This window comes from Chiloscyllium plagiosum, chromosome 22, assembly GCF_004010195.1.
Source record: "Chiloscyllium plagiosum isolate BGI_BamShark_2017 chromosome 22, ASM401019v2, whole genome shotgun sequence".
Taxonomy (NCBI): Eukaryota; Metazoa; Chordata; class Chondrichthyes; order Orectolobiformes; family Hemiscylliidae; genus Chiloscyllium; species Chiloscyllium plagiosum.
Genome location: NC_057731.1, coordinates 17,673,638 through 17,693,006, shown reverse-complemented (window position 1 = coordinate 17,693,006; position 19,369 = coordinate 17,673,638). Strand labels below are relative to the sequence as shown.

The 19,369-nt window shown below is 40.1% G+C and overlaps 1 protein-coding gene across 9 annotated transcripts in view; it reads left to right on the top strand.

Annotated features, from left to right (window-relative positions):
* blnk (B cell linker) overlaps positions 1 to 19,369 on the top strand; it is a 199,241-nt gene that overhangs the window by 145,295 nt on the left and 34,577 nt on the right. For all 9 annotated transcript variants that reach the window (XM_043712515.1, XM_043712514.1, XM_043712516.1 and 6 more), the window contains 5 exons: positions 6,256 to 6,424; positions 8,313 to 8,434; positions 11,043 to 11,133; positions 15,555 to 15,638; positions 17,170 to 17,220. In XM_043712515.1, coding sequence (XP_043568450.1) covers positions 6,256 to 6,424; positions 8,313 to 8,434; positions 11,043 to 11,133; positions 15,555 to 15,638; positions 17,170 to 17,220 — 517 coding nt within the window. The remainder of the gene's footprint in view (positions 1 to 6,255; positions 6,425 to 8,312; positions 8,435 to 11,042; positions 11,134 to 15,554; positions 15,639 to 17,169; positions 17,221 to 19,369) is intronic.

Sequence of the window (19,369 nt, the reverse complement as noted above, 5' to 3'; positions counted from 1 at the left end):
GTAGCCATGGGCACCCACATGGGCCCCAGCTATGCCTGCCTCTTCGTAGGATATGTGGAACAGTCCATCTTCCGCAGCTACACTGGCACCACACCCCACCTTTTCCTCTGCTACATCGATGACTGTATCGGCGCTACCTCATGCTGCCGTGAGGAGATTGAACTGTTCATCCACTTTACCAACACCTTCCACCCCGACCTCAAATTTACCTGGACCATCTAGACCATTTCTATCTCGGGCGACCGACTCAACACGGACATTCACTATAAACCGACCGATTCCCACAGCTACCTAGATTACACTTCCTCCCACCCTGCCCCCTGTAAAAACGCCATCCCATATTCCCAATTCCTTTGCCTTCGCCGCATCTGCTCCCAGGAGGACCAATTCCAATACCGAACAACCCAGATGGCCTCCTTCTTCAAAGACCGCAATTTCCCCCCAGACGTGGTTGACGATGCTCTCCACCACATCTTCTCCACTTCCCGCTCCTCCGCCCTTGAACTCCGCCCCTCTAATCACCACCAAAACAGAACCCCACAGGTCCTCACCTACCACCCCACCAACCTCCAGATACATCGTATCATCCGTCATCATTTCCGCCACCTCCAAACAGACCCCACTACCAAGGATATATTTCCCTCCCCTCCCGTATCAGCTTTCCGGAAAGATCACTCCCTCCGCGACTCCCTTGTCAGATCCACACACCCCCACCAACCCAACCTCCACTCCTGCCACCTTCCCCTGCAACCACAAGAAATACAAAACTTGCGCCCACACCTCCCCCCTTACTTCGCTCCAAGGGATCCTTCCATATCCATCACAAATTCACCTGCACCTCCACACACATTATTTATTGTATCTGCTGCACCCGATGTGGCCTCCTATACATTGGGGAGACAGGCCGCCTACTTGCGGAACGTTTCAGAGAATACCTCTGGGACACCCGCACCAACCAACCCAACCGCCCTGTGGCTGAACACTTTAACTCCCCTTTCCATTCTGCCAAGGACATGCAGGTCCTTGGCCTCCTCCATCTCCAGACCATGGCAACACATGACGCCTGGAGGAAGAGCACCTCACCTTCCATCTAGGAACCCTCCAACCACAAGGGATGAATGCAGATTTCTCCAGCTTCCTCATTTCCCCTCCCCTCACCTTATCTCAGTCCCAACCCTCAGACTCAGCACCGCCTTCTTGACCTGCAATGAAATTGCATGGGTATACAGGAAAGCCACACACACAGACCATGTCCTAAACTACGAAAGCAACCACCCCAACACACACAAAAGAAGTTGCATCAAGACACTATTCAAAAGGGCCACAACACACTGCAGTACACCAGGACTGCAAAAAGAGGAAGAAAAACACCTATACAATGTATTCGCCAAAAACGGATACCCGCGCAATTCCATCAACAGATGCCTAAGGGAAAGACAACGGAACGAGGACATGCCGCAACCCAAAGGACTAGCCACACTACCATACATCAAGAGTATTTCTGAATTGACAGCCAGACTACTGCGACCACTAGGACTCATAACAGCACATAAACCAACAACCACACAAATTCCCAGCTCGGCGAACAGAACCACAACAACGAGCACCTGAGCTACATATCTTATCACAAACTTTGAAGTCCTCACTTTCTCCTAATGATTTAATATTCCCCACTGTTAGGTTTCAAATGAGATTGAGTTAAATACGTGAAGAAAATGTGACATGCCAGCTTAATTGGGAATAGGATCCTGTGCAATGAATATCCCAATTTGTGGCATTTGGTTTAGAAGTTGTATTTCCTTAAAACCTACATGGTGACTATGAAAAGGTTTTATATGGTAAAGCGTGTGTTACTGATACTAAAATGTTGAGGTGTTGTCTTTCATATTGTTTTATAGTACTGGTCTTATTTTGGCCAGATTATCTAATGAACAAACTTGTTTTATTTCACTGCCACGAAAAAGCAATATAATCAGGAATCAACAGGCAAGGCTATGTAACATTCTGTTCCATGGTATTGGTAAAAGGTACTCTTTGGAAACATTCCTACCAAAGGTTGACACATAATACAAATAATTTTTAAAAATTCATCAATAATTAACACTGTCTCATTCTGCGCATGAACTCAAGTGTCATGTTTGATATGTTGCTGACGTACAACAAGAATTTAGTAGCACATTCAGCTGTTGTTAAATAGGATAACCCACACAGTTTATCATAGACAATTAATAATCAAACGTGACATGAGCACATATTGTGCATAGGCAAATATATTTTCAACTATGAGTCTTTGGGTCAACTATGGATGATAAAAGGTTAGAATAGAATATAATAGAAATGGTGAAAAGAGACTTATGGATCCAGGTATGTAGATCATTTAAATTGCCTGAACAGGTATAGAAAATAATCCAAAAGCTAATGGAATGTTAGCCTTCTATCCTGAAGATTAAAAAATAAGGGATCAGAATTCAGTGCTGCAGCTATACATCATGGTTTGATCACAGACAGTGGTTCGGAGGAATATATTAGCCTTGGAGAGAGTGCAGTGTAGGTTTCCCAAGTTTACAAGGAGAAGTTCCATAAACTGGAACTGGAACTAGAATCTAAAAGTTTGTATTTTTAATTGAAGTATTCAAGGTATTAAGAGGAACAGAAAGGGTAGACTGGAACTTTGTCCACACGTTGGGTGGTCTAAGGCGTGATATTTTGTCCCTGGGTCAGGAGAATAGAGTCAGACCAATTCCCAACTCCACAAACTCAACTCCACTCGGTGACACAGAACTTGAAATTTTCCATTGGTTGATGTAGGAATGTTGATGATGTTGATAGCGGATGACACTTGAAACAGTGTGGAAGCTGCTGCATATCGAGATGGACTGGGGAGTACCTACATCAGTGTAGTAACAGTGTGGGGAAGATTTTATTTTGAAAAATATAATAAAACTTCTACCAGCCCTTAGCGCTCACCCACATCCATGTCAAAATAGGGAAGTCCACTGGGCCGGATGGGATTTATCCTAGAATTCTCTGGGAAGCTAGGGAGGAGATTACAGAACCTTTGGCTTGATCTTTGTCATCATTGTCTACAGGAATAGTGCCAGAAGACTGGACGATAGCAAATGTCCCCTTGTTCAAGAATTACTTGTTCAATCCTGGTAATTTATAAACCAGTAAGCCTTACTTCAGTTATGGGTAAATTGTTGGAAAGGATTATAAGAGATAGGATTTATAATCATCTATAAAGAAATAATTTGCTTAAGGATAGTCAGCACGGTTTTGTGATGGGTAGGTCATGCCTCTCAAACCTTACTGAGTTCTTTGAGAAGGTGACCAAAGAGGTGGATGAGGGTAAAGGAGTTGATCTGGTGTATATGGATTTCAGTAAAGCATTTGATAGGGTTCCCCATTGTAAGCTATTGCACAAAATATGGAGGCATGGGATTGAGGGTGATTTAGCAGTTTGGATCAGAAAGAAGACAAAGGATAGTGGTTGATGGGAAATGTTCATCCTGGAGTTCAATCACTAGTGGTGTACCGCAAGGATATGTTTTGGGGCTACTGTTGTTTGTCATTTTTATAAATGACCTTGATGAGGGCGTAGAAGGATAGGTTAGCAAATTTGCGGATGACATTAAAGTTGGTGGAGTTGTGGACAGTGCAAAAGGATGTTGCAGGTTACAGAGGGACATAAGCTGCAGAGCTGGGCTGAGATGTGGCTAATGGAGTTTAATGTAGAAAAGTGTGAGGCGATTCACTTGGGAAGGAGTAACAGGAATACAGAGTACTGGCCTCATGGTAAGATTCTTGGTATTGTAGATGAGCAGGGAAATTTCTGTGTCCATATGCATAGATCCCTAAAAGTTGCCACCCTGGTTGATGCGGTTGTTAGGAAGGCATACTGTGAGGGAGTGAGTTTCGGAGCCATGAGGTCATGCTGCAGCTGTACAAGCTCTGGCGCGGCCGCACTTGGAGTATTGCATACAGGTCTGGTCACTGAATTATAGGAAGGACGTGGAAGCATTGGAAGGGGTGCAGAGGAGATTTACTGGGATGTTGCCTGGAATGGAAGGAAGGTCTTATGAGTAAAAGCTGAGGGAGTTGAGGCTGTTATCATTAGCGAGAAGAAAGTTAAGAGGTGACTTAATAGAGACTTACAAGATAATCAGAGGGTTAAATAGGGGGGATAGTGAGAGCCTTTTCCTTGGATGGTGATGGCTAGCATGAGGGGACATAGCTTTAAATTGAGGGGTGATGGACATAGGACAGATGTCAGAGGTAGGTTCTTTACTCCGAGAGTAGTAAGGGCATGGAATGCCCTGACTGCAATAGCAGTAGACTCACCAACTTTCAGAGCACTTAAATGGTAATTGGATAAACACATGGATGATAATGGAAGAGTGTAGGTTAGATTGGCTTCGGATTGGTTTCACAGCTCGGTGCAACACTGAGGGCTGAAGGGTCTGTACTCACTGTAATGTTCTATTCCCCAAGTGTCCATCTATCCCATCCACACCTTTTATTATAGTGAAGCATCTCAAAAGTACTTCAAATGTGGAAGATAATGACAAATTGGGTTGGCAGAGGTGTGAGGAACAAAGATTAATTGCAGAATCAAAGAGATAGGAGAGCAGAGACCTAACAAGAAAAAGGGATTATAGAGAACCAGAGTGTTGGATTAAGATAGCTGAAAGTGCTACCACTGAAGGAGAATGGAAAAAGAGGATGCAAAGGGATTAGTTGCACAGGGGATGATAAATGTTCTCCTTGTCCAACAAATCAAAGTTAGTTTAAAAAGACTGCATTAAAACATTAATATGGAAACGTTACAGCCCTGCACCACCTGCACAGGACTTAAAATTAGAGTGGAAATTATATTGCCTATATCAGCAAAAGAAATGTCAAATCATTCACCCATAACATTGAGGCATTTGCACATAGAAACTTTACCATATTTTTCAGCTATTTTTATTGCTTCAGAAATAACAGGCCAACTGAATAATCATAATCACTGACTTAGGTGAAGAAACATTCAATGATATATCCGTCAGGAGTGTAGAATAATGCTTAGTAGGCATAAAACTTATGTAAATTAAGTCTCGAAAGTTCCTTCGTTCCTCTGTCTGCCACTCGTGTGCAACAGAATAAATTTCCTCTTTAACACATAATTAGCATTGTTGATGAGCAATGCATCCTGAAGTATTCTGACTTACAGTTTCCCAAATTGTTGCAGTGGTAATGACAATGAAACCATCAACATTTACCGTGAATATTTCCATAAAATTGGCAGCAACATCTTGACTTCATACGCCAAAATAATGTAGAAATTTGGACAATGCTGTCAATGATTTGGAGCTTCATCAGAGGATGTGCTTTTGAAATCCTTGTTTTCCTTCCTATCAGACTGTCACCAGCAGAAACTCTTTGTACTGATGAGAATGCGCATAGTTAGATTCACTGTGAAATCCTTGGAAACCTGGTTTTTAATGCTGTAGCACCACCAAAGACCTTCCCATTTGTGGAATTTATTTTCGTGGTAAAATTCTACATTCTTAATAATTTTTAAAGTTTAGTTAGAGTGTCTTTAGCACTTATATAAATCCCAACATTATATTTTATTTTGCAATCTGGAATGTTAAATTGAAAATTAACAGATGTGTTGTGCCAAACTTTCCAATGTGTTGCCTGTGTAAGTATTTCAGTGAGATTAACTGCTCACCTTCTTGTTAACATCAATACTGCTACACACTTGGAAACCTGCTTGATGAGGTGCCAGATTTAAACTGGCATCATAAATGTGGAATTCTGTACCTCACAACAGGGCAGCATTCTTCAAGGTCAGCAGCAAGTGAGTGACTGAAGTATCCGGGTCAGTAAATAGCATGATGGTACTCATGAGACAGAAATAGATGGTAAAATCAAAGGCAGGTAGTGTTTGGACACAATTAATTTCATGGATTCCACCTTAATGCACATGTTTTTTTGGATATGTCAACCATTAAATATAACAAGCTGGCCACATGAAATTCACATCTGAAATGGATTAATTTTGTACAATAGTCTTAATAACTTGAGAACATTTGAATGATAAAATGAATTAGCCTGTTCTATACATCAGCTAATGAAGTATTACCAATTAGATACGGTTATAACTATATATTCAATCAGTTTATTTGATTTAAAACAAGCCACACAAATTAGTATGCAATATGAATCCATTTGAAAGAACTGTTTTGATTGAACTCATGTGTACCCCAGGATACCAGCGATTATGAAAATCCAGATGGACGTTCTGATGACTCAGACACTTATGAAGATCCACGTGATGATGGTGATGATGATGAAAATTACGAGCCACCTCCTAGTGAAAATAAAAACAAGAAAATAGTTGCCAAACCTATGCATATTTCCAAGGGTGAATATGCAGGTAATGCATAGCTGTTTTGTTTTAAGAATTACTGTTGTGCTTGTTACTGTAGTGTGTTGACTTGTTTCTTACATGAGCTAAGTTGTTAAGATGTGTGCTGTTCCAGTTGTCAATAACTGCACAGAAGTCAGAATTAGTGTAAAACAAGAGTTAAAACTTCAGTTTACCTGGTGAGCTTCTCCTGGAGTACTCATGCATTTTTGGCTGACCACTTAATGCTACTTCATAGAGATGGATTTTGTGATCTCCTGTCCGCCATATTTTCAGCGGTGCACAAGGAAAAATTTCAAGTGATGATTTGTCCACCACTTTCCGCCAGTCCTCCAAATTTTCCTCCGTAATAAGATAAATAAGAGGGAGCCTGAAACAGCATCCTACCCACCTGTTTATAATAGATAGTAGTCAGTTGAACTTGTCACTATAACACCTGCAGGCAATGGGAATGGACAGACTTTTTATCTTAGATACTAGCAGTTAAAACGTGAGAAGGAATTTGGGGAAAGGATATCCTTCAGGGTTATCTCCCTACAAGATTCTATACCTCCCATTCTCAGCTTCCAAAGTCTCTTCACGCAACCTCCCTTGCACTCTTCAACAGAGGATTTATACTCTTTCATGGAATCTTTGTATTCCCCTTCTTCCTTTTTGGGGTCCTGCTGTTCACTAATATTCAGTACATCAATCAGTGAAGACCCCTCTGGCACAGTTATTACTTCATCTCAAGTACAGTATTTGTGTCTTGGCTGCTGATGGGCAGGTAAGATAGAACCAGTGAAAATCAGGCAAAATCTTTGGACCTCTGCATTGGCCAATGTCTTTGTAGAAGTTTACATAATAATGAGGGTTATAGATATAGTTAATGGTGTTGTCTTTTCCCTAGGATGAGGGATTTCAAGGCCGGGGGTGCACTTTTAGGGTAAGAGGAGAGAGACTCAAAAAAGACATGAGGGACAAATTCTTTACACTGAGGATGGTTCACATGTGGAATGAACTTCCTGAGGAAGTGGTGTGTATGGGTGCAATTAGAACATTTAAAAGACATTTGGATAAGTACATGCACAGGAAAGGTTTGGAGGGATATGGGCCAGGAACAGGCAGGGTCTGGTTTAGTTTGGGATTATTATCGGCATAGATTGGTTGGACCGAAGGGTCTGTTTCTGTGCTGTATGATTCTATGACTTGGATCAGTGTATGAGATAGTAAAGGTTGCACACTCTGTCTCTGTCACATCTTACCATAATGTTTGGACCAGAGCCTGCCCCACTCCCCAGGAATTTGTTTCTGTTCTGGAACTTATCTTGCCTCAATCAAAATATCCTATGGTCTATGATTTCCTCCAATTGGAGGAAACCCTTCCTCTACCCTACCACTCCCAAACTAAACTGCTCCTGCCTTATCCATTATTGCCTGGTTCTGCTCCCTGCTAAAAAGAAGTCTGTTTACTCAATTGCAGCATACAAAATGCCACTAAATTCCCCTCCTTTGAAGTGAAGTTTCAGTAAAGCAAAAGGTAGCATCTTTACTATTGCCTTCCAACCCTACTGTAACAACGACGGTCAGTCCAGTTCTCTTGTAAGCAGCAGTGTCACAATGGTGGGTATAACACTGGTCACTAAACCTGAAATGAAGGAGGATCCATTTTCCAAAAATATAAAACTCATTGGAAGAATATTAGAGATAGTAGTTACCTATTGCAAATTTCAACAGCATTATGATTCATTAATCATTGAAAGAATCTTCTTGAAAGAATTAAAGATTATAGATTTCTTTGTATGAGTAACTTTACATATTACCTAAAATCTTCTTTATAAATGAGCTGATTAGTTCAGTCCTTGGTCAGTGGCTGTTTCTGAATCATGAGAAGTAATACTCCTTGTCATGTTCATAGACAACCGACCAGCAGCCTCTTTTGCAAAGCCACCTCCAATGCTACCACGATCGTCACCAGTTCCAGTCCAACGAAAGATACCTACACATTCACAGAAAATAGGAGAAAAGGAAGATGATGAGGTAAGGTTGAAATTAAAAAGGGAATAATCTTTTTAAATAGTCCATAACCCCAAAAACTGCAAGGCCTCACTAGGGATGAACAATGGTGGTCAGTTGTAAGTCAGGATTTTGGATGCATCATACAATTTACAAGATGGCTCAGCTAGTAGTATTGATCCAGTTATAAAGCAGGAATTTTATTGATTATTTCAGTATACACAAACAAGTGGCCTGACTCCTTGTATTCAGAATCTTAAAGCTATTGTTTCCCATTACACCTACATTGAAAAATTATGTTTGTTTTGATGGTAGCCTGTATCCTTCTGAGCAACCAGGAATTCAAAATATTTAATACAAGAGCAGACATTTTCTGTCAGAAATACAATATTTCAGCCTTTCATCAGTTTTTAAAGGAGTTTTAAGTAAGAAATTTAAGTTATCAATCTCTGCTGGAATTGATTGTCTTTTCTTAATAAAGTTTAACAGCCTTTTAGAAAGTGACAATAGGACTCATGTTGATTTTGGTGAGAATCCTGCTGAGGCAGGATTCTTGAAATGTGTAAGTAAATGTGTAAACAAAGTTCAGGGAATTGTCCATGTATTTGTTTAAATGTTAATATGTCTTTAAAGTATTTTGGTTTTAAATTTAAAAATCTACAACATGGAAAGGATTTGTTCAAATTATGTTCTTGTAAAAGCCCGATTTTCCCGTTTATGTTCTCTGGTGCCCTTCTTAAAACTGATAATGGAAGCTTTGAAAAGCAGGTTTTATTACAGCAAAATGTATTACGAATGCATACATGAGAATGGTTTACATCAGAGACAGGTTTAGTGGAACTGGGGGGCAATACCTTAAAGGTAACACTGCATAAATAGGGACATGACTGAGATTTTATATCAACAGTGAACTGTTTTCAAACATATGGGTATTTGTAATACATTAAGTAAGGGATTGTATTTAGCAGGAAAAAAATAATAAACCAAACGTTAGAAAATAAATAAAACAAAGCCATGGATCTTGGAAATTTGAGACAAAAACAGAAAGTGCTAGATTAACTGAGCAGGTCTGACTGCTTCTATAGAGAGAGAAACAGAGTTAACATTTCAAGTTTAGGTGACCCTTCATCAGAATTGCTCTGGTCTTTGCAGTTCTGACAAAGCATCACTGGACTGGAAATGTTAACTCTGTTTCTCTCTACAGATGCTACCAGACCTGCTGAGTTTCTCCACTGCTTTCTTTATTTCCATTAGAAGATAGATGTCATTTTTAACTAGAGGAGAAACTAAAAGACTAATCAGGAGAAAAGGAATTAAACCATGAAGGCTTGAAGAAACAATCTTCATGATTTCACAATAAAGCTACACATATTACATATTAGATGCTGAGCTAAAGTATACAGTTTTAGTTATTTTAGTTGTTTAGCATGTATAAGATTCATGTTTTGTAAGTTAGGTTGTTTGAGATTATTTGATTAATTTTATCAGTAATAAATTCAGTTAATTATCAAACATAAATTATGTGTACAGTTGTACAAATCTGTTTAAAAGAATGGTAGAATTATTACAAAATAATTATAAAATACTTGTGATGCCATACAAAATGCTGGTGTGGCCACATTTGGAATATTGTGTACAGTTCTGGTCCTCATATTTCGGGAAGGATGTGGAAGTATTGGAAAAGATGCAGAGGAGATTTACCAGGATGTTGCCTGGTCTGGAGGGAAGGTCTTATGAGGAAAGGCTGAGAGACTTGAACCTGTTCTCATTGGCAAGAAGAAGGCTAAGAGGGGATTTGATAGAGATATACAAGATGATTAGAGGATTAGATAGGGTAGACAATGAAAGTCTTTTTCCGAGGATGATGATGTCAGTGTGTACTAGAGGGCATAACTACAAATTGAGGGGTGATAGATTTAAGACAGATGTCAGAGGCAGGTTCTTTACTCAGAGTGGTAAGGGCGTGGAATGCCCTACCTTCTAATGTAGTCAACTCAGCGACATTAGGGAGATTTAAACAATCCTTAGATAAGCACATGAATGATTTTGGGATAGTGTTGGGGGACGAGCTGAGAATAGTTCACAGGTCGGCGCAACATCGAGGGTCAAAGGGCCTGTTCTATGAAGTATCTGATGTGATTGTCATACTTAAGTCATTAGGCTGCTAAATGATTCAGAAAAGGGCAGCCCAGATTAACATACATTTTAGATTGATTGAATCATCAAAAGGTAAAAGAAACAATATTAAAACTTCCTTTATAAAATAAAGAGTAAGGGGAAATATAAGTTTTTAAAATATTTTCCCTTCATATGTGTATAGGTAGTATAAAAATACATACAGAACTTAGGACCATGATTACAGGCTTGGACATCCATACATTAGATATCACCTTAGGGAATCTTTTATGTTTACAATCAATAGTTTGTTGTATATACTGTCATTTCCTTTTAAAAATAAAGCTCACTTGAAGGGAATTGTCTTATTCCTTGAAGCAGCAAGAAGTTCATCAAGTTGAGTTTGGAGCATAAAATAATATTCAAATTGCAAATGAATTTGCAGTGAGCTGACTGATTATCTTCCATTCTTATATTTGTGTATTACTGTTTGTTAAACTGTTTTCTTTAATTCCAGGATGATTATATTGTTCCTATGGAGAATAATGAACCTGATGATGCATACATTGACCCTACAGAGAAAGGTGCACCTCCAGTAACATCGAAACGTAAGTTCAGAAGCAGTTTGTTCCAGCTGATGAGTTGTTGACTTCAAGAGAAGGCCTGCCCAAGTTCCAATTCATTGTGGTACTCTGTATGGGAAACTGAAAAGGAGCACATTTATAATATGTGCAATTGTTAATTATGACACAGCTGAGCCTGAGCAGTAATAACCTGCTCCTACGATACAGGTAAGTAGATTGGAGCATGAGATTCATCAACACAGAACAAACCTGGCCACAGCTCTTGCTTGACACATTCAGCTAAAATTCTTCCTCTCTGTGAGGAAGAGTATGAACTGTTCTCTAATGGTGACTGAGTTGAGGAATGTCCTTGCCCATCCTCTTGGGGCCTGCAGGATGTAGGCATCCAGAATAGAAGCCGGCAAAAAATAAAACTAAGTTGTAACAAAAATAACACTTTAGGTTGACATTAGACTTATTTACTCTGGTTTTTGTACCTTCTTTTAAACAATTTGACATTTATGATAGATAAGTCAGAATAGATGAGTCCCCTGGGCTGTCTGGGATTTACCCTAGGATCCTCTGAGAAGCTAGGGAGGAGATTGCAGAGCCTTTGCCTTTATCTTTATGTCATCATTGACTACAGGAATAGTGCTAGAAGACTGGGGGGTAGCAAATGTCGTCCCCTTATTCAAGAAGGGGAGTAGAGACAACCCTGGTAATTGTAAACCAGTGAGCTTTACTTTGATTGTGGATAAAGTGATGAAAAAGGTTATCGGAGATAGGATTTATAATCAACTAGAAAGGAATAAGTTGATTGGGGATAGTCAACATGGTTTTGTGAATGGTAGGTCGTGCCTCACAAACCTTATTGAGTTCTTTGAGATGATGACCAAACAGGGTGGATGAGGTTAAAGCGGTTGATGGGTGTATATAGATTTCAATAAGGTATTTAATAAGGTTCCCCACACTAGGCTATTGCACAAAATATGGAGGCAAGGGATTATGGGTTTGGATCAGAAATTGGCTAGCTGAAAGAAGACAGAGGGTAGTGGTTGATGGGAAATGTTCATCCTGGAGTTCAGTTTCTAGTGGTGTACCGCAAGGATCTGTTTTGGGCCATTGCTGTTTGTCATTTTTATAAATGAACTTGATTAGGGTATAGAAGGATGGGTTAGTAAATTTGCTGATGACACTGAAGTTGGTGGAGTTAGGGAAAGTGCAGAAGAATGTTGCAGGTTACAGAGAGACATAGATAAGTTACAGAGCTGGGCTGAGAGGTGGCAAATGGAGTTTAATGAGAAAAAGTGTGAAGTGATTCACTTTGGAAGGAGCAACATGAATAAACAGTACGCGGATAATGGTTAGATTCTGGGTAGTATAGATGAGTAGAAAGTTCTCTGTGTCCATGTACCTAGATCCCTGAAAGTTGCCACCCAGGTTGATAGGGTTGTGAAGAAGGCATATAGTGTGTTAGCTTTTATTGGTGAAGGGATTGAGTTTTGGAGCCATGAGGTCATGCTGCAGCTATACAAAACTCTGGTGCAGCTGCACTTGGAGTGTTGCGTACAGTTCTGGTCACCACTTTATAGGAAGGATGTGGAAGTGTTGGAAAGGGTCCACAGGTTGGTGCAACATTGAGGGCTAAAGAGTCTGTACTGCACTGTAATATTCTATGCACTAGCATTGTGACCTGGCAAGTTTGTAAAAGAAATGAAAGCCATTCTGAAATTGTTTCTGAGTGGCAAAAACCATGATAAATGGATTAGATTAGGTTAGATTAGATTACTTTACAGTGTGGAAACAGGCCCTTCGGCCCAACAAGTCCACACCGCCCCATCGAAGTGCAACCCACCCATACCCCTACTTGTACCCCTTACCTAACACTACGGGCAATTTAGCATGGCCAATTCACCTGACCTGCACATCTTTGGACTGTGGGAGGAAACCAGAGCACCCGGAGGAAACCCACGCAGACACTGGGAGAATGTGCAAACTTCACACAGTCAGTCGCCTGAGGCGGGAATTGAACCCGGGTCTCTGGCTCTGTGAGGCAGCAGTGCTAATCACTGTGCCACCGTGCCGCCCAAGGCTTATATCTTTTTGTTTGATTTTTCTGTATTTTTGACAATGGAATGACATGAGAATGGGACTGATTTGAAAGCCAAGGATTGTTGAAGTATGGCAGTACTTTTTTGAAGCAAGAAACCTGACACTCAGTGTAAGCGCTGTTTCTCCTGGTGTTTGTTCAACCAATGGTGGAAGTCTAGTTGCAGGCAAATTGACCCCAAGGAGTGTACAAAATGTGAGATTCAGCTAGCAGCAAATAGTTAATTGGTTTATGGAATTGTGCTCAATTGTAGATGGCAGAGGCACTGTGCCTACCAACAACAGTGTGGCTGGCTTCCAGGTAGCTAAACAGCTTGTGGGTGTGAATGATACGGCCAGAAACCTTCAGATCTCTGGGGTCTCTCTCTACCTCTGCAATAAAAGTTCTGAAGAAGTAAAGGTTGTTTTCCCTCAGCAGTTGCTGTAAGCTGTGACATTTAACCAGTAGCTATAAGATTTTGACATTGCAAGTCAGCTGTCCTGTGCCTCCTGCAAGGAATTGAAAGCATCTAGAGAAGAGAAATCAGTGAACAGCACGTTCTGACAAGCAAAAGGATCACCTTAGCGACCCTTTGTATGGGGACCATTGAACTGTCCTTCCACCCATAACAAATGTATTTTTGTCTGTATACGTGCCTCGGGGGTGTTTTATAAGGAGGTTTACTAATATAGTTATATTTTAACAGTTCATAGTTGTTTACCAGTTGCTAAAATCTATTTATTTGTAATCAGTAGTAATTCTTGTTAAGTACAGAAAACTGGTCTGGACTTTGTTAATCTGGGTCCCAGAACAAATAGCAAATTGGGGAACTCTGCATATTTTGAGAAAACCTTTAACTTTTACGACAACTGTAGGACTAGCAGTGTTTCATTTTCAGCATGCTCCACCAGTGAAGTTCCACAAATAACATACTTGTAATGGAATGGAGACATAATCAAGTCTCTAAAGTAACTAAAACATGAAGTCTTGGGCACTGAGTGTAGGGCTGATGACCAAGTATGAATTCAAAACCTGGAAGTACAACCAGAGAATATGTTAAGACCTCTACTCTTGATTAAAGGATTTGATTGAGATGCCAGATATACAGGCCTCAAATGAGTCAATGGACCTACTATGTAGAAGGGAAGTAACTTGTTGCACTCATTTTTAGTTATATTAATTAGCCACCTGTAATACCATTTAAACAGGTGAAAATGACTTTTATGAACTATGTAGAACAATTTGTTTACTAAACTGGTGTTCAGTAGTCAGTTTCTTTAGCAGTTTTTAAAAGTATATATATTCAATGTTTTAAAATGTGCCTGGCTGTTTGCATCCCTATGCCCAAGTCGGCGTCGTTTTTAGTCATTTCAAAAACTTGCAAACAAGTAGGATTAGTGAAAATCCCCAATGGTGTTTAATTCATCCTTGGGCCATGACCTGTTTTGTAGGCTGGTCCAGTTTCTGGCAAGATTTTTAAACTTGTGCAAACGATTGTGGAAATTTGAGCTGTGCTAAACTCAGGCCCAGAAATTCGATAAAAGCTCTGTAGTGTAAATGTATGTGCAGATGTCTGGGATAGTGGGTGTTGGGTTGGGTCAGATAGGATCAGGGGAATGGGGGAATGTTGGGTTGAGGAGGAGGCAGTGTGATGTTAGGGTCGGCATAAGGGAAATCATGTCTGTAAGGAGGTGAGGTGTTGGGGATGATGGTTAGGTTGAGGTAATGCGGCTGGAGTGTTGACTGCAGGCATGGACAGGAGGATGGGGTGTTGCTGGGTTAGGTCAGGTGTAGTAGGAAAGGGAATGTTGTTAGTTCCAGTGGATGGGGCAGCATTTATCAATGTTTTATCTCTCCATAGATATGTTCTTGATCAATAAGGGGATCAAAGTTTACAGAGATAAGGCAGGAGAACGGGGTTAAGAAACATGTCAGCCATGATCGAATGGCAGAGCAGACTCTATGGGCCGAATGGCTTAATTCTGCTATATCTTACAATCTTGTGGTCTTTCTTTTGTGGGAGAAGATATTGAGGATTGGGCACAAATTGCAGTGGAAATTTCTGATCCATGAAAATTAATTCGCTACAATCAGAATGGGTTCTGACGAAGGGTCACTGGACTTGAAACATTGACTGTGCTTCTCTCCACAGATGCTACCAGACCTGCTGAGTTTCTTCAGATCTTGTTTCAGATCTCCAACATCCGCAGTTTTTGGCTTTATCTTAGCATGATGCTTGATGTTGGGAATGCAAATTTGTAAAACATACTATTACAGGCAGACGAATTAAGAAACATTTCAAAATGTTCCATTGAGTATTAAAAAAAACCTTAAACTACAGAGATATTCATAAACTGTTTCTTTTTTTAAAAATCAGCTCCAAAGGTGAACAGAGCAGCCAAACCAAACAAACCATCAGGTTTATCCTCAAGTCCCAAAGCAAGACATCTTCATGATCAAGGTATCGAAATATTTTCTTACTATGTACCAAATATAAATTACGAGGTTAGTTCAAATTACAAAACTGACACTTCAGTTTTGAAAATTGGAGATGTCTACTGAGGATGCCATCAAAATGAGAGTATGATGTTATGTTGCAGCAAAAATGAACATAGAATATATATATGGCTTTATACTACCTGGGAAAATACCACGTTTTAAAAAGATTTTGACCGATCTTTGCCATCCACCACTGCACAAGAGATTGTACTCATTCCTGCAGTTTAAAAAGTAAGAATCTTTCTTGGGTCTACATCACTGCCGATGGAACAGCTTAGACCAACCTGCATTCTTCGCATTATTTAGCTGTGAACAGAATAATGCTTAAGCAAGGTATTTGCCTTTTCTTCAAAATTTAAGTCCACCTTCCCTGCCTGGATGATGTGATAGGGTTAGCGACCAATGAGTCAGGAGAGTGGGAAATGGGGACAGCATGTAGAAAGGCAACAGCACCGAGAAGACTCGCCCCTTAGCAATTTTTTAGATTTCCCATAAGTGAGGACGCTGGGGAGAGGGTGTGGAGTTGAGGGTTGGGCTGGAAAATCCAGCTTCATAATAATTTGTGTTAAACAGCAGAAATATTTTAAAAAAACATATTGGAATTGGTGTTAATAGCAAAGTGTGGTTTAGTGAGTCTGAAATGTTTGCGTTCTGGAGTATCATGATGTCTGCTTTATTTTGTAAGTATGCAATGATCATTATTAATGTGGGAGACTAGAGTTGGGTGGGTGAGAGCACAGTTTAAGCAGAAGAGTTCCCCCTTGTAAGATGGAGATGAGACTTCTATTCTCTGAGGACCATTAATCTGTGGAATTCTCTTCCCCAGAAAGCATTGGAGGAAAATGGAATTGAGACTGCACTAGATCAGCCAAGATTAGATTAGATTACATTAGATTAGATTACATTACAGTGTGGAAACAGGCCCTTCGGCCCAACATGTCCACACCGACCCGCCGAAGCGCAACCCACCCATACCCCTACATGTACCCCTTACCTAACACTACGGGCAATTTAGCATGGCCAATTCACCTGACCTGCACATCTTTGGACTGTGGGAGGAAACCGGAGCACCCGGAGGAAACCCACGCAGACACGGGGAGAATGTGCAAACTCCACACAGTCAGTCACCTGTGGCGGGAATTGAACCCGGGTCTCAGGCGCTGTGAGGCAGCAGTGCTAACCACTGTGCCACCATGCCACCCACGATCTTATCAAATGGTGGAGCCAGCTGAATGGCCTACTCGTTGCTAAGTCCCATGTTCCTGTTCTGTTTGAAAGATGTGACTTGAGTCAATTACATTGGTGAATAGGGAGCTTTGTCATAGCATCAGTAAAATAATCCAAGCACTGTTTGAGTCCAGTATGGCTGTGTTACGATCGCACACTACGTATATACTAACATTGGTCATTCACCGTGGAAAAAACAAAATACTTGAGACTCTGTGAACCATACACCTTAAGATAAAATGTCATTTCTTTACCTTTTCATCCAGGGCAAGGTGCCTCTGTAGGCCAGCTGAACACACAAAGCTCACAAGATCATGGTGAGGAAAATAGAAAACAAAAATATATTTTTAGAACTATGCCTTCAATTTGTAAAGTTAATAGCCAACATTGAATAGAGGTACCATTACATTAGTGGGATGTATTTTGTAAGTCAGCAGCTAGTGAAAAAGATATGGAGAAGCAAGTTTGCAGGGAAATTATACGGAAGGTGCAAGACTTATACAGGAGTGATAATGAGGTGCACTAATTATCCTAATGTAGCTTGGATTTGTGAGAATGGGAGAAAGTGAGGGACTGCAGATACTAGACAGTCAGAGTTGAAAAGTGTGGTGCTGGAAAGGCACAGCAAGTCAAGCAGCATCTGAAGAGCAGGACAGTCGATATTTCAGACATAAGCCCTTCATCAGGAACCACACATTCCTGATGAAGGGTTTGTGCTCAAAACACCTACTTTCCTGCTCTTCAGTCGCTGCCTGAAGACCAGCACCACACTTTTCAACTTTGGGTGTGTAAGAATATTAAGGGAAGTGAGGAGAGAGTTTTTGACATGCATTCAGGGGAATTTACTTGATCCTGGCCAATGTGGCTGATTTTTAACTGCCCTCTGGGCAATTGGGATGGGCAATAAATGCTGGCCTAGCCAGTGATGTCCTCAGCCCATGAATGAATCAAAACAAATTCATGGAAGGAGACATTGCTGGATGTGGTTTTGGGGAATGAGATCAGATCAAGTGTCAATCAGAGAGAATCTGTGAAATGATGATTGTATTGTCTTCAGGTTTAGGAAGACACAGGAGCAACATAAAGTATAAATACTTAGCCGGAGGATGGATTATTCCAATGGGTAGAAAACAGACTATCATAGATAAATTTGAATCAAAGATTGGTGGACAAACTTATGGTCAAGGTACATTTCCATGAGGGGGAAAGGTTGAGTAAGAGGTCATTCAATGATGAAAGGGAGTGTAAGATAATGCAGTGGGTAGAAAACAGACTATCATAGATAAATTTGAATCAAAGATTGGTGGACAAACTTATGGTCAAGGTACATTTCCATGAGGGGGAAACGTTGGGTAAGAGGTCATTCAATGATGAAAGGGAGTGTAAGATAATGCAAACAGAATCGAAAAAACTCACAGGGGAAATGGGAAAAGAAATCAGAGACAAAGAGAGTCTGAGAAGAGATTGGCAGGTTACTTGAAACAGAATCCAGAAGTGTTCCCGATGCATTTAAATGATTAAAGGTTAGTCACAAGATGAGTGGGGTCAATTGGGAACCACAAAGAGTATAAAGACTGAGGACAAAGCAATGATATTAAATGAACAAGAAAGAAGATGCTGCCCAAAGATGAAGCATTGAGCTATCAGAAGAGTTAAAATTAGATAAAGTATATAAAGTTGATGAGACAAAATTTATTGTCACCTGAACAAGTCCAGATTAATTAGAGACAACTGGTGTGGATTTGTTAAAGCCAAATTATGTTTAACTAACTTGCTTGTGTTTTCTGGTGAGCTAACAGAAAGAATTGTTGAGGGTAATGTGGTTGATGTGATGACAAAAGGTGTTTGATAAAGTGTCATATTATAGATTTATCAGCAAAGTTGAAGGCCGTGGAATAAGAAGGACAATGGTAACAGCTATGTGAAGTTGCCTGAGTGATAGCTGTTTTTCAGACTGGAGGAAGAATCCAGTGGTGTTCCCTGTGGGTCTGTACATGATCACTGAATTTTTAAAAATATACATTAATGACCCAGGTTTGGATGTGCGCAAGGTACAATTTCAAAATGTGCCAATGATTTGTTTCTTAATTTCTGAACTGACCTCCAGCCCTTTAACTATCATTATTTTCATAATTATTGTTTTGTCACAAGGTAACAATAATACATGATGCAAATACAAATTCTTCAAAGTGTTAAATAGAATGGAGTATAATTTATTATATTTGTTTAATATGTGCTATCAGTTACTTCTCAAAATTTAAATCAAACTGACTTAGTCCCTAATTCTTGCAGTTTATTTAGTAAATTGTTGCTTAACATTGGTTAATTTTGGATATAGTTCAATGTTCTGTGTAACAGCATTACTATGGTACTTGGGTGTACCTGTTGATGCAATAGAAGTACATTATCAAAATTTGAATATAAAAATGGGCTTCCAGCAGTGCTAAAATTACTGGTTGAGCTGTG